The 16,394-nt window shown below is 36.3% G+C and overlaps 2 protein-coding genes across 5 annotated transcripts in view; both read left to right on the top strand.

The window, feature by feature from the left end:
- LOC149905558 (uncharacterized) overlaps positions 1-16,394 on the top strand; it is a 156,805-nt gene that overhangs the window by 34,946 nt on the left and 105,465 nt on the right. The window lies entirely within an intron of this gene.
- Positions 1,372-14,477, top strand: Marf (Mitochondrial assembly regulatory factor). Of its 4 annotated transcripts, none has more exons than XM_090105470.1 (16): positions 1,372-1,576; positions 2,147-2,385; positions 3,471-3,597; positions 5,388-5,550; positions 6,061-6,291; positions 6,659-6,766; positions 7,769-7,919; positions 8,169-8,332; positions 8,732-8,884; positions 9,753-9,960; positions 10,723-10,802; positions 11,262-11,414; positions 12,270-12,437; positions 12,996-13,192; positions 13,460-13,668; positions 14,232-14,477. In XM_090105470.1, the coding sequence occupies exons 2-15, from the start codon at positions 2,184-2,186 to the stop codon at positions 13,659-13,661; spliced, it is 2,307 nt and encodes a 768-aa protein (XP_089961596.1). In that variant the 5' UTR covers positions 1,372-1,576; positions 2,147-2,183; the 3' UTR covers positions 13,662-13,668; positions 14,232-14,477. The 4 variants fall into 4 exon arrangements, with proteins under 4 accessions (XP_089961596.1, XP_089961594.1, XP_089961597.1 ...); XM_090105468.1 differs by having other exon boundaries at positions 2,079-2,385; XM_090105469.1 differs by lacking the exon at positions 1,372-1,576 and adding an exon at positions 1,674-1,818 and having other exon boundaries at positions 2,079-2,385.

Below are 16,394 nucleotides of genomic sequence, written 5' to 3'. Positions count from 1 at the left end.
ATTTACCTTAAGACCTGGTCCATGGACTTTTGATTGTTGGGCAGTACTCAGTCGCTCAACAATAATATCCTAAAAAAATAAAATTTGATTTAGTATAAATAGAAAATATACCCCTATAAAAATAAATTAATAACTTGTTTTGTTTATTATGTAGACGTAGCAACAAAATCGGTCTATGAATATTTAAACTACAACATTTAAATCCAAACTAAATGCATCACAAAAATTACTCACTGTTGTAAAAAGTGTTGGAATTGCATTGGGCATCAAATAGGTTTTTTTTTCGTTTTTCGAAAATAACGCGACTCAAAATGTATAGAACATATTCTGTGACTTTTTCCTGGTAACCAGTTCTTCCTTCCGGTAGCTCGAATCCATCTGTTTAATGTACTTGTTTCTTTTGGAAACCTAAAAAACATATTTAATATTAAAAAAACATTTCACGATTTTGGGGAAAATTTTACCCTGTACTGGTATCCCTAATGTTAATCACATGATTATACCATAAATTTGAAACTACGTAAAAACAAATGGCGTCCTGAACAACAAGAACACTTCGTAATTTAGTCGGATAACACAAAAAAATGTTTACGTCTATTTCGATGAAAATATTATATATTTGTAGATAATTTCACATTAGAGTTAATGAAAATGTATCAACTATATCCAGTTCTATAAAACAATATACTTCAAATAAGTTTACTTACGTGTGAAAGGTAATATTTGGTAATCTTCGTTCCGGCCGATTTTTACAACCAATCACACTACAACGCACCATATTTTCACTTAAAGTCGGATTAAAACAGATCACTGTCAACGTTTATTAAACTTTGAAGTCACTTAACAGCGAGAAAAAACAGAAAACTAGCAAAACAATGGACTGTAGCCGCTTGTTTGGGACAAACTGCCTTTGTCCCCAACAAAAGAAATCGCATAACATGAGAGAAACAAAAAACAATGTTTCTGTCTCGCTTGCTCTTAGCTTTATAGTCATAAGTGTATTTCTCTCACGCATTACTTGTCATTTTAGTGCCTCCTCTATGGTTCATTCTCACTCTACGTGTCAACCCGACGCGACCAAAAACAAAATATTTCTATTTTCTAACACGATTTATTTATTAGATTGCTACACGATCGATTTTATTAGTAATAGAAAGCATAGGTAAAATAAACTATTTTCAGTTCACTGGAATATAAATTAACGGATTGAAATTTAATTTAATTTCCATTTTAAGTGAATAGACTAAATGAGGATATATGGCAAGTCGAAATAGATAATACGAATCTATTGTCTACGGGACTACGGCTGCTAAAATTCTATTGGATTATATCAAGATTATACGCAATAGCAATTGGATAAAATTTTGTAAAAACATGAAATTATTTATTTAAGCCAATCATCGGCTTCGATTTGAAGTATCGTTAACATACTTCTCTAATGTCTACAAAAAGTGTAATCAAAAACCACTCGTTCAAAATCCTATATGAAAAATTTTTCAGGTATTTTTCTACTTCTGCCGAAAAATAAATTTTAACTCTTAAAGTAATCCGTACAAAATGCCATTATAGAAAACAGGTAAGTTGTTTCGTGTTATTACTATGCATTTATGGATTATGACACTGAAAATTTATTAAATCCTGAAATTCAGGGCAGATAAATTTTGACTTAGATCTATCGGCTGTCAGATGTTTTACGTCTAATTGTATATTAAATGAATAAAGTTTATAAATAGTTTTAATAATAAATTAATACATTTCTTCACGCGGCTGGAACTGCAGTGATGTATGTTGTTGGCTATGATGCAACGGGATGATAAGGTGCCTCTTTTTTTAGATGTTACGTTTTATGGCCTAAGTTCCGCTTCAGTCTGCTAATTTGCACATCTTTTCACTGTTTTTTCATACTTGAGCTTTATTGGTTTATTTTTATTTATAAATTGCAAACATAACCTTAAATGGAAGTTATGGAGTATGCTAGATGAGTACAAAAAAAAATCAAGTGTACCTCTAAATAGCTGCATTTATTTTTTACGTCCACTCTATCTGATGTAGATGTTCACGCTTTTTATTTGTTGCAGTTGTACCTGCATGTTATGTGTTATCTGTAGGAGTGATTTGAATATAACATTGGCTTGTCCACCGTAAGGTACAGCTAACGAAAACCGTGACTATTTCCTTCCCGTATGGCTGCGTATGTTAACCGTACAATATCTATGATGGCTGGCGACGGGCCTCATAACGTCGCTATGAACAATGGAACTATGCGTGTGAATGTCTCCAATGTGGATTCTCCCCTGCAGATATTTGTGAGGGCAAAGAAGAAGATAAATGATATATTTATCGAAATTGATGATTATGTCAAAGATGCAGTCACATTTATACATGGTGAGTTGAGTAGCACTTCATATTCATTTTGTTTAATAGATTAGACTACAGAGAAGATTTAGGCATGGATCAATACTCAATGTCCCTGATGTGTGCCATTCATTTTTTCAGCCAATTTTTGTGTATACTGATAGCTTAGAAATGATTTATGAAACTACAAAAAATAGATGCTTATTCTGATATTAACGTTATAAAAAAATTGTATTCTTACAAAAAAAAATACATAAGCAATCTGAACATTGCATTTTAAAATAAACTGTAGTCCACTATAGAACATACAGGACAACTCCACACTAAAAAGCAATATAATTTATTCAATTAATTAGATCCTAAAAAGTACTGAGCTACATATGATATAAATATACAGTGGCATACAGTAATTTGTTTTAAGGTCAGCTTCAAGTGTGTATTGATTGGTGTGAGTCATATGAAATATTAACATCATGGGATCTGTTATATAATGCTCTGGAGGGAGAAAACTGAATGAAATAAGACTTGACCTGATATATTATGGATCAAAACTTATTTATATTGATTTTCATAATAAACCAGATTTATAATCTCATTGTTTACTAACTATTCTATATTATTCAAACTCAAACATTTATTTGTATTCAATTAGACTTCTTCTAGAAGAATTTTTGAATCGTCATAACATATTTTTAAAATTTTCTATCATTTATTGGGTTAAATATGCATAAATATTTGTTTACTGGACATCATGTTTTGTAACATGATGCAATAATAAATAAATGAATGGGTATGGGACTATTACAATGTTAAATTGAATAGTTTAAAAATTCCAACTCTAAATACAGGTTGAATTTGGTGAGATATAAAAAATGTGTTTTCTCTTGTGTAAATGGATGATGAAAATAGATATTTGTAAACAAATAACAAAATTACTTTCAACTTCTCATTATTAATAAAAATAATAAATTGGAATTGAATTCAAGAAAGTTAATTATTGATGCACTTGTGGAATTTTGTATTGTAATATCTTGTTAATAACAAATAAGGGGTCAGACATTTTATATCTAAACTACTAAATTTGTTTAAACTTTACAATATTTTATATTTTCTAGCCGTATCAGGGGACAATGGCATTGCGACACCACAGGACGTTACAAATGTCGAAGCGTATGTTAGCAAAGTGGAGGCGATACGGGAGGTACTCAAGCGTGATCACATGAAAGTCGCTTTTTTCGGAAGGTATGTGTAGTTTAAAGTGTAATTTTAAACGTCTTTAGTAATATTCTATTATAGTTTTAGTTCTTAAACATAAAGGTGTAAGAATGAGTAGGCCGTTACATTCACATTTGTTTTATTTAGAAGTGTTGTTACCAGATTGCAAATAGCATATGTACTCTACAAGATTTTTAATCTATCTCTGTGACAAATTTCATAGCGGACTGATTAGCCGTTTTTGTATGTATATTGGTGGTTTATTCATCCTTCCGAGCAATCTCTTGTGTTTAATATAGTAAAAGTATTAAAATTACGAAATACAAATGAACTTTCTCATTCCCATGCTGAATTAGACTGCTAAAACAAAAACGACTGGTGTAGTTTACATACGAAAAAGATAAGACGGTATGTTTTCATCGCTTTGACCGATACAATAATTAGATAACATACTGATAAAGTCCAGAGGCGGCTCGTGACAAATTTTTATGGGTGTTCACTTGAAATAAAACACTGAAAATACATGGTGTAAAGCAGTACATTTATCAAAAAAATTACTTATAAAGGAAATACATACGTCTTTCTTTTTGGTGTGCAAAAATATCTATAACTTAAAGCGACAAGACATTCGTAAATGTCTGTTGTTGCTTTCATCACAACCACACAACCACGGTGTTTTCACATAATATTGTTCGGATTTAAACACACGCGTATAATATGTTTTTGTTTTTGTCGTACATTTTTGCGTAAGGTCAAGTTCAGGCCGTGGCAGTCCCTTAGCTTTCAATTCAAGCCGAATTTGTAACGTTTTAACACACTTTTTAATGAACGCCACATTATAATTGTTCATTTTCACACTCACAAGTAATACTGATAACTACAGACTATTTCAACACGTATCTTATGATTTTAATTAGAAAATTCCCGAATTTGCATTCGCGCGCGTGCATTGAAGTTGACTCGAGAGTGGAGTGTTTGTTTATAATATAGAATTCGGTAAAAACGAACCGGCAACGTTTGCGGGAGCGGCGCTCCGAATTTTGCTATTTTTCCATAGAAAATCTTCTGTTTCACGCGCGCAGGGCACTGGCAAACCCTCTCTTTCACTCCTATTGGATTTCGTATTAGGAAATGTACTAAATATTTTTTCATTGGGGCGCAATCGTGAGCGCTCCGCTTCGCGCGTTACTGTATAATACAGTATTATTCAGGTGTATGGAATGATGGAATGATGGATATATTCATTGGTATTGACATTAGTTTTTTACGATTACGATTGATTTTAAATAGTAATAATTAATATTAATAATGAAATTAAGGAGTATGATTTTATTATAATTATTTATGGGAGTTCACTGCACCAGCGCTCCTTAGGGCGAGCCGCCTCTGATAAAGTCTACTGTTTATTTAATGTTGATATCCTGTTAAATAACATCCATTTAGATTGGTATTATAGTACTAAAGTACATACTTTGCACTCGTCGTCGTCAGCCATTGACGTCCACTGTTGGACATAGGCCTCCCCCAAAGACTTCCAGAAACGGCCGATCACCACTTTGCACTCATAGATTATTAATTGTATTGTACATAATATTTTGGAGAAAGAATGAGACCGCATCAATTTTAATTTATCAGTGCTGTTCACATTTTTCTCTTTATGTGAAAATAAAACAATACAGACATAGAATCATCAGCCGAATTATAAAAAAAAATTATAATGCATCTGCCTTATATACCCTATCCACATGTTGCCTTTATAAGTCCATACATAATTATTATTAAAATAATCACTAACATTCTATCAACCTGTATTTCAGGACCAGCAACGGTAAGAGCACAGTAATAAACGCCATGCTGCACGACAAAATCTTGCCCAGCGGTATTGGGCACACAACCAACTGCTTCCTGCAAGTGGAAGGGTCGGATACTGATGAGGCGTTCATGAAGACTGAGGGATCGGAGGAGAAGCTTAATGTGGAGGTAGATTTTATTTGTTTATGTTAATGTATTTAGAATTACTTTCTAATCACATTTTTTTTTATATCTATGTGGATGCTTTCGTTGAAATCAATGTAGTAAATGTTTTATGTGAGGCAAATCTTACGATTACGACATTACTGTCATCAAAGTATTGTTTAAAGGGTAATTTAAATTTTAAATGTATGTTAAATATTGGTTAATGATCAAATTTTTATGCTTACACTGCTTTTAGACTAGATCTTTAGGTGAAATAAGCGTAAGGTAAAAAATTCCCGCCACTTCTTTTATCCTAGCAATGTTTTATACAGCTAAAATATGCAAAATATTTTTATATATATTTTTTTATAATAATGTCAAAAATACAACTATTCCAGTCTGTCAGTCAGCTCGGGCATGCTCTCTGCACCACTCATCTCAAAGAGTCCTCGCTTGTGCACGTGTTCTGGCCCCGGGAACATGCGCTCTGTTCCAAGACGACATGTAAATTGATTCATGAAACTTATTTTACAGTCGGTCAGTCAGCTCGGGCATGCTCTCTGCACCACTCGTCTCAAAGAGTCCTCGCTCGTACACGTGTTCTGGCCCCGGGAACTATGCGCCCTGCTCCGGGACGACGTGGTGCTCGTGGACAGCCCTGGGGTCGATGTGACCCCGAACCTCGATGAGTGGATTGATAAGTACTGCCTGGACGCGGATGTGTTTGTGCTCGTCGCGAACGCGGAGTCCACGCTTATGGTTACCGTGAGTATTAAAAGAGTGTATTTTTTTATTGATTTTTTTTAAATACATTTTTTAAGAAAAAAAATGGCTATGGTTGTACTCATGTATGTTATTTTGTCTGATTTAGGGCCGATTTTTCAATGCTTGGATAAAACTTATTCGTCGAATAATGTATAAAACCACCATTTTAAAAACGTATTCTAATTGCCCGTATTGGACAGTTTACGTGACATTTTAATATTATCGTGTAATACTTTTATTGGACGGATAAGTTTTATCGAAGCATTGAAAAATCGGCCCTTAAATCATTATTTATGCTATATGAATAAATATTGAAAGATGAATCTATATAAACTTAGGATTTTATCATATACAAAATGTATTACAGGAAAAGAACTTCTTTCACAAAGTATCAACGAAGATATCACAACCGAACATTTTTATACTGAACAATCGATGGGACGCCTCCGCCTCAGAACCCGAATATTTAGATCAGGTAAATAATTTTACCAGTTGTATTTAAGAGCGCATATTCTATTTAACGCAAGTCAAAAACTCCGCGATCTATTACGATAGATCGCGGCTTGCGCTATCCTTTTACTATGAACAGCATAGGTCCGCAGGAGAGCGCCGAGCAACATGTCCTCTCTCTGGAAAGGCTCGCTGCCGACTGATTTTAATCGGGTCGCGCGCAGTGTTTTATAGTACTTTAAAAAAATTTGTAGAAAAATAATAGAGGTACCTTAGTTGATTTTTAAAATTTTATCTTATAAGTAAGACATTCTTTTATTGCAATATGTATAAATTATATTCAATAAAGTCAAATATCTTGGTGAAAATAATCATTTTGTCGACTATAATTTCTAAAAAAATTCACATTGTTCGGATTTTAATTTCGTAAGTTAGGAGTCCAAAATAAAAAAATCTTTTAACTAACTATTTTAATAAGGATTTTTGCAGTTAGTTAAAAATAATTGTGTGTTAGATCTGTCAGCAATTTCAGATATTTTTAGCTTCGAAATTGACACTAAAAGTGAAATCAAGTAATCATCGGCTCAGTTATCTTGATGGTATTCAGAAATACTGTATTAATTGAAAAAAACTCTTAACTAACTACATAGACAATAAAATTTCCTAAAATTATTAGTAATTCATATGTTTGTAAGATAAGTGGTTGATGGACAATCTGGTTTGAAAAATCACATATTTGAGCCAAACAGCGCACGGACCGCGTACACGGCCTTAATGTACCTTCACTTACAAAAAACGAAACAAATTTTTTTTATCAAGACTTTTTTGTTCGTTAAACAGTTATCATAAGGTTTCGAATGTAATGTTACACGTTCATGTTATATTTTCAAAAATAATTATCATTTACAAAAAAAAAAATTCTAAAAAATATTAAAAACTTTCTTTTCATTCCGCAGGTTCCCGAATCAATTACTGAATAAATATTAATGTAGAAATTTTTTTTTTTTATTAAATTGTCATTCCATAGGTACGCAGCCAACACGCAAACCGCTGCGTCGACTTCCTGTCGCGCGAGTTACGCGTGTGCACGCCCAAGGAGGCTGAGGAGCGCATCTTCTTCATCTCGGCTAAGGAGGCGCTGCTTACGCGTATGCGTGAACGGGAGAAACCTGTTTCGTGTGAGTGGAGACATAATTTAGTTGGATATGTGTGTTAGTGTTTGTTTGGTGAAGTTTGAGTGTGAGTGAAATGTAAAAATTTTTGTCTACCCTCATTTTGTTAAAAATATTTTTTTAAGGAATCTACATTTTTGAATTGTAAACTGATTACAGTTTGTGAACTTCATTTTCAACTTTTATTCAATGATTAATCATCATATTATGGGCATAATAGGCGCCATAATTGAAGTTTTTTTCTGTCACCTACAGCGCCTATCCTCGCGGACGGGCACCAAGTTCGCTACTTCGAGTTCGTCGACTTCGAGCGCAAGTTCGAGGAGTGCATCAGCCAGAGCGCCGTGCGCACCAAGTTCGCGCAGCACTCGCGCCGCGGCCGGAACATCGCCGGTGACGTCATGGCGGCGCTCGACCACGTGAGTGGGTGTAGTGTGCAGTTCGATTCAAACTTAATGGCGGTTCGGAAGTTAGGTGCAGGTGCGAGTGCGGGTGCGCACAGGTTAACGTCCCGCTAATACCCAACATTGTTTTCTGCGCATCGGATCGTACGATGCTCCGAGCCGCCATTAAGTTTGAAGCGTACAATACACGTGACGTCGTACAGTACGAGTGCACCAAGTTCGCGTAGTAATCGGCTTTGAACTTTACTGCAAGGGAATAGGGTGCAAATTTCAACGAAGGTTTTATACGACACCGCTCGGTCATTTTATGAACTTTTTTTACCAGTTCCCATGTTGTCATTATATACCTAGTTTCCTCCCTCATTCTATTTCTTGCCAAAACTGATTAATACAGCAAATTCAAATCCGTTACAGATATATAACACGGCGTGCGACATGAAAGCTTCAAAAGTGGAAAAACAGAGGATATTACAAGAACAACTCTCGTCTATAGAGGAGCAGCTCACTTCCATCACGCGACAGATGAAGGATAAAATTGGGAGGATGGTGGAGAGTGTTGAACATAAGGTAAAGACTTTTAAAGGATTTTAAACGCGATTTATTCATTATATTATTTTCCCGACGTTTCGAACAATTTACAGCGAGCCTGGTCATGGGGAGACTGACCGTTAAAAAGTCTTTAATTTATAAATATAAGGTGAGAGGGTTTATGGTGTTTTGAATTTTTGACTAGATGACCCTGCAGAGCAAGAAAATAATATATAAACCGATAAGTAAAGCCATTATTTATCATTTCATTTCATTTCATTTCATTTCATTATTTAAAAAAGGCAACAAATGTGACGCAAATAACTATCAACCTATTACTGGTACCCATTCTATCAAAAATCTTTGAAAAGTGTATGCATAAAAGATTGGTTAAAGTTTGCAATAAATTCAATATTATTGTTAAGGATCAGTTTGCAGTTTCAGAAAAATAAATCAACCACTTTGGCTATATACCTCCCTGATGGATAAAGTTTTAGGTAGCATAAATCAAAACAAACTAACTACAGCTCTTTTCTTTGATCTTTCCAAAGCGTTTGACTTCGTGTCACACTTTAAACTATTAAAAAAATTGAGGGCAAACGCTACAAACGCTACACATTTTATCTTCAAAATAGGCAGCAGTGTGTAGTAGTTTCTAAAGACGATGAAATAACGCATTACTTTTCTGACTTCGAAATAATAAAATATGGTGTACCGCAAGGCAGTGTCCTTGGTCCCATTCTTTTTGTATTATACAGCCTGAAAATCAGCGCTGTTTTTGTGCAGCACTTTGCTGAGGCCGTTTGCCTAATTTTAAGAGAAATTTTGTAATGTTTTGGCTGTGGTTTTTGGCAATAAGTTTATTTTCTTTCTTTCTTCTTTCTTTTAACTCGATCGTCTCGCGCAGGTATCACTCACGCTGAGCCAAGAGATCCGTCGTCTCTCGGCACTAGTGGACGAGTACGGCGAGCCGTTCCGTACAGAGCGTGCTGCGCTCGAGCAGTACAAGCGCGCTCTGCACCGCCACGTGGAGGCGGGGCTCGGCTCGCGGCTCAAGAAGCGGCTCTCATCCGACATCGGCCACGAGATGGACGAGGCGCAGAAGGAGATGGCGGGTGAGTGGTGCGGGTGTATGCGGGTACATGCGGGTGCGGTGCAGTACAAACAAACAAAAATTATTTATTGTGCAGCACAGAGAAAAGTACAGATAAGGATACAGAATATATAAGTAATAAAAGAGCACAACAGGCGGTCATATCGCTCAGACAGCGATCTCTTCCAGACAACCTGGTGGACGAGGAGACGCAGTGCATGAGTAATTTAAAAACAGGGCAAGGTGCACTAAAAACACGTACCCGCATATAATCTACATAACAAGCTGGCCACTTCCTTCTACGCCATAAAGAGCGTTTTATTTACACCATACCCGCATGTAACTTGCATAACTAGCTGGCCACTTCCTTCTACGCCATAAAGAGCGTTTTATTTACACCATACCCGCATATAACTTGCATAACTAGCTGGCCACTGACTTCTACGCCATAAAGAGCGTTTTATTTACACCGTACCCGCATATACCTGCATGTACGGGCACAAGAGAGAGATGGCTGATTATATCTATATTCAGGTTATATGCGGGTACGGTGTGAAGAAATCGCTATAGATGGCGTAGATGCGGGTACAGTGTAACAGATGTTCAACTCTGATCTTGTCTTATAACGAATTGTGTTAGTATTGTGAATGTAAGTGAAAATAGTGTGCTACGCCGTTACTACAATATAATAAATAGATTTGAAATGTCAATAAAACAGCATAAATACTATCGAAGAATCCACAAAATAATGACATAATTAATTAACAATTGCCTTATTTTTCAGATCGCATGTACAACATCCTTCCCATACACAAGAGAGCGGCCGCCGCGAGCGTCATAGTACCGCATCAACAACCTTTCGAGGTAATACTTCATTCGTGATTTAACTTTTGTTTAATTCCTTTTGTTTGCTTTTGTAAAAAAATACGTTTAAAAATCGTAACGTATTAAATGTAACGTAATAAATTAAAGAACGTAACAAATTAAATGTCTATAGAATATTTCGATTCAAAAGCTATGCCCATTGAGCATCAACATACATACATTTTAATGGATAAATATTGTGACTTGAGTTTGTCTAGGTAATTTTTTGACGTGATAACGTTTTTAAAATCGTTTTAGTCGGGTGACATGTTCAGAAACTTGTGTCACACCAAAACCTCACGAGCGCGATCGCAGGTATAACGAGAGAGAGACGGACCGATCTCCCGTCTCATCTCGAGCGCTGCCACTAATAAGACGTTATCACGTAAACATCTCGATCGTAAACCGACTTTACAGAGAACCAATTTTTTTTTACAAATTTTTTGCACGTTTTCGCAGGTGTTATACCGTCTGAACTGCGACAACCTGTGCGCCGACTTCCAGGAGGACCTCAGCTTTCGCTTCTCGTACGGTATCACGGCGCTTATACAGCGCTTCCAGGGGAAGAATACGAATAAGATCGCGCTTAAGAACCCCCCGCAGTATACACCGGTATGTGTGTGTAGATTTGAATGGGTTAGGACCTGGAGATTGCAATATGAACATTAATTTGTAACAAGAGCCAAGTTAGGTGTGAAAGGGATAAAAAAACATACAGGCGTCATTCAACGTCATATTTTCTTGTTACAAGTTAATGGTCATAGTGCAATCTCCATTGTATTAGATATAAGCTTCTTGGTTAGGACAAATCTTATTTAGGAAAATGTTATTTTATATGGCAATGTTTATATTGTCTGTATTATAAATTTATTAGTCTGTATTAGTTTGAAGTATGTTTTGTTCATTCGTTCCTATGTTCACTCGCTCGCTCTCTTACTCTGTAGGTACTGTGTGACGATGTATCATGTAATGTAACTAAGTTCTAAAGAAAAATTAAAAAGTTCGAAATCTTCGTTTTATTTTTAAAACAACATCATAGTAAATTTTTGGTTCAGAAAATCTGTCGGCACGCTAGATTTTAAATTTTTTGAAGAACAAAAAATGTCAATGTTAAGTATAATTTTGTTAAGTCAAACAAAAACGCAATGTTTGGCAATGCAACCCCATTTCGAATCATGTAAAGAACATTTTGACTAGATTTGAATAAAAAAAAAAAATGTTCGAAAAAATACTGTTTTTGACGTGACAACGTCTCATAATTCGATAAAGCTGGTTGCACGCACGAAAAAACATGACTCATGCGGCGTTACCTCGCTCTGAGGCGTTCCAAGTAAGGCTTGAAGTGCGAGCGAGAGCGCAGAACGAGCGACAAAAAAGCACAATCGGACGTTGTCACGTTCAACTATCGTCAGTAAACCGACTTTACAGACAACCTATTTTTTTAATGAAAACAATGTTTGTCCCCAGATCCCACCAACCATAGGCCCGGCACCAGTGACAGAAGTGTCCCGCGTGGGCAATAACGGTGCGATAATGGGCCCACTGAGCGCGGAGGAGTGGGGCATGGTGTCCAAGTTCGCGTTGTCTGCGCTCACCTCGCAGGGCACTATGGGCGGCCTGCTGCTGTCCGGATTGGTGAGAAAATATTGTTGAAGTGAAACTTCTTTATCGGGGTTGGCTGTGGGCTGTGTGACGGTCGGCTGGCGCGTGGTGGTGGCCACGGGGATCGTGTACGGCGCGCTGTACGCGTACAGACATAACTAACAGTGTACACACACATTTCAGCTGCTAAAGACGGTCGGCTGGCGCGTGGTGGTGGCCACGGGGATCGTGTACGGCGCGCTGTACGCGTACAGACATAACTAACAGTGTACACACACATTGCAGCTGCTAAAGACGGTCGGCTGGCGCGTGGTGGTGGCCACGGGGATCGTGTACGGCGCGCTGTACGCGTACAGACATAACTAACAGTGTACACACACATTGCAGCTGCTAAAGACGGTCGGCTGGCGCGTGGTGGTGGCCACGGGGATCGTGTACGGCGCGCTGTACGCGTACAGACATAACTAACAGTGTACACACACATTGCAGCTGCTAAAGACGGTCGGCTGGCGCGTGGTGGTGGCCACGGGGATCGTGTACGGCGCGCTGTACGCGTACAGACATAACTAACAGTGTACACACACATTGCAGCTGCTAAAGACGGTCGGCTGGCGCGTGGTGGTGGCCACGGGGATCGTGTACGGCGCGCTGTACGCGTACGAGCGGCTCACGTGGACGGCGCACGCGCAGGAGAGAGTGTTCAAGCGGCAGTACGTAGCGCACGCGGGCAAGAAGCTACGGCTGATCGTGGATCTAACGTCGGCTAATTGTAGCCACCAGGTGCAACAGTAAGTGTTTTTTCTTTTTTTTATTATTTGATGGTTGAGGATTGTGTGTGACTGGTAAATGATGTAACTTGAAATATGAACCGTTTAATTTTAATAAAAAGAAAATCGGATCGTCCGTTTAAATCCACTTGACTCAAATGTTTGTACTCTCTTCCACACTTCCATTCATTATTTTTATCCATCCACAACACCATTTAGATATTTATACAATAATATTTATCATTTACTGTCGTAATATTTCCTAAAATATTTTCACTAATTTTCCAGGGAGCTATCCACAATGTTCGCCCGTTTATGCCGTCTCATAGACGAGGCCACAACCGAAATGGACTCAGAATTGATGGAAGTACGCGAAGCGATCAAGATGTTAGATGACGCTTCTACATCGGCTAAGAAATTACGTAATAAGGCGAATTACTTGTGCCACGAGTTGGAGCTATTTGATGACGCGTTCTTGAAGCCTAACTAGGTTATGGGTGAGTATCCTAGCTGGAGTAGGTTATAGGTTATAGTTTGAGTAGGTTATGAGCGAGTATCTTTAGTTTAAGTAGGTTATGGGCAAGTGTCTTTGCTTGAATAGGTTATAGGTAGCATAACTTAAGTAGGTTATGGGCGAGCATCTTTGCCTGAATAGGTTATGGGTAGCATGACTTGGGTAGGTTATGGGTGAGCATCTTTGCCTGAATAAGTTATAGGTAGCATAACTTAAGTAGGTTATGGGCGAGCATCTTGCCTGAATAGGTTATGGGTAGCATAACTTAAGTAGGTTATAGGTGAGCATCTTTGCCTGAATAGGTTATAGGTAGCATAACTTAAGTAGGTTATGGGCGAGCATCTTTGCCTAATAGGTTATGGGTAGCATAACTTAAGTAGGTTATGGGCGAGTATCTTTGCCTGAATAGGTAATGGGTAGCATAACTTAAATTGGTTACGGATGAGTATCTTTGCGCGAATAGGTTATGAGGAGTAATAAGGTTATAAATGTTAAAACAATTGCCTACATAAGTAAAATAAGTAATTTTAAAATAATCTATTTCAGTTGAAATTCAAGGATGCAAGTGAAACAACGCATTTCACTGTACATCGAGCACTGGTATGCCGAGCGTCGCCACGGGGTTTAGTAGTATCATTGGTGTCCTGTTTGTCTGTCTGTTTGGATACGCGAAAATGGCTCGAACATTCGTTATGATAGCTGGTTATTAGCGATGCGGTAGGACATTCTGGAATTTTTGTTTTCATTTTTTAATAGTAAAAGAGGTTTCATAACATAAATCTGTATTCATAAAGTGTTCATTTGGAATATTTAAATAACTGAATTGTTAAATTCTTCGAGAATAATTTTAAAAAATATATTTAGGTTACACTTGACAGAAACCTCTGGCTATAGCTAGTTTAGAAAATAAAGCGTATGTTTAATACTAAGGCTAAGGGAATTGAGTATGATCCGTCATTATGTAAACAAAAATGAAGAAAGATATCTATGTTTATATATCGTGGTATTATAGCTCTTAATTTATTAGAACCATGACGAATGTTACTGCTATTTTCGAAGTGTTGCCATATCATGACGAACACGTATTCAAAAAGATTTTTCTTTTCAATATTGACTTTTCAAGCGCTTTTGAATTTTAAATTTAATGAAATTGTTTTTTATCTTGACATAAATTGATATTAAACGTATTATGATATTTTAAATTTCTCTGTGATAATTAAATTTTCATCTTAAATAAAATAATACGATAAACGTTACATTTGATGAACTTTAGAAATTTCTGGAAAAATGTGTTCTAGAATTCAGAACAAATTTGAATTTTGAAAATTGATTGTTCGATTGTATTTATGGGATTATTGTAGTGGCGGGGAGGATAAAATTTAAATATCGAATTGTATCAGTGTTCAATATGCGGGTATCACACAAAGTGGTGAGGAAAGTGTACAGTGCGCAAATAAAATGATATTATGTTTAATTTTTAGTCAGTGTCACATATGGGCGTAGTGATTAGGTATCAGTTAGTGCTTTTAAGGGGATTGTAGAAAGGGGGAGGGGGGGTTATTAGTCATTGGTTGAATAATAAAGTGTAACTTAATTTTTTTAGTGTACTGTATACAAACATTATTTAAGACATCTCAATACAGAGAAGTTATTTAATTTTGATGAGATTATTAATATCTATAGATCTCGAATCGAACAAATCTTCAAAGTGACAACACAAGTAATAATGGCTTCTCAAAATTGAGTAGCATTTGAGTAACTTTATACTTACGTATCAAAAAGTTGTTATACTTCAATATTCAACTTCGCTGTTTCTATATTGATCAAACTCCCCACCTTCAGTATCGGTGAATAATATGAATGAATAAATGAATTTTTATTCGCTACGCCCGTATCACGATCAGGGAGGAATCGTTAACATTGTATATTATTTATTCGAACGTAGACAGGGGGCTGGCGGTTAGTTTTGTTAGGAAATCTAATTCTGATACGCAACATGAATTCAGTAAATGAAAGACAAAATATATTGTAATTGCAACTTATTATAGTTTATTTTATAGTAGCGAGCAATTGCTCTAATTGGCATGCTTTTGCTTTAAGATTACAATCAAAGTGAAGACAATATTTTTACTGTTTTTATATTATAAGAAACCTTAACATAATTTGCCGCTATCCCCCTGCCTATCTTGTATAGTTAATGAAGCCGGTATACTCAACTCAACGTTTACTCAAGTCCACGCAGAAGATTGAGTTGAGTTCCGTTTTCTATGTGTAAATTGTTGTTGTTATTTATACCGCTTAGTAGTTGAATCAAGTGTTATGTTTGTTGTGTTGTGTAACTGTTTATACTTTGTGTTGAAACGCACGGACATTTTGTGGATCTGCTTGAAGTTAAAGATGGGTTAGGGTTGCTATTTGAAAAAAAAAAAATCGCGCGAAAAATAACGGTCTAATACATGCGTGAAAAGTTGACGGTTACATGCTTTATTATTTGTAAATTGATTAAACGTTATATAGCCTACTGTTCTACGTTTATTCAACACAGAAATAGCAAAAATCTTAAAATATATATAAATCTCGTGTCACAATGTTTGTCCTCAATGGACTCCTAAACCACTTAACCGATTATAATAAAGCCGGGGCGGACCGCTAGTGTTTTATAAATCAGACAAGTTCTTTAATTTTAGAGAGTCTATTGAACAATAAAAA

This window comes from Colias eurytheme, chromosome 9 (genome assembly GCF_061535395.1).
Source record: "Colias eurytheme isolate Ceu_HAF_F1 chromosome 9, ilColEury1 Martin Lab GWU primary, whole genome shotgun sequence".
Taxonomy (NCBI): Eukaryota; Metazoa; Arthropoda; class Insecta; order Lepidoptera; family Pieridae; genus Colias; species Colias eurytheme.
This window is presented reverse-complemented; position numbering and strand designations above follow the sequence as displayed.

Coding starts and splice junctions, on each gene's coding strand:
- Marf (XM_090105470.1), top strand. CDS start 2,184: ATGGCTGCGTATGTTAACCGTACAATATCTATGATGGCTGGCGACGGG. Junction 6,292..6,658: donor AGTCCACGCTTATGGTTACC/GTGAGTATTAAA, acceptor AATGTATTACAG/GAAAAGAACTTCTTTCACAA. Junction 6,767..7,768: donor AACCCGAATATTTAGATCAG/GTAAATAATTTT, acceptor GTCATTCCATAG/GTACGCAGCCAACACGCAAA.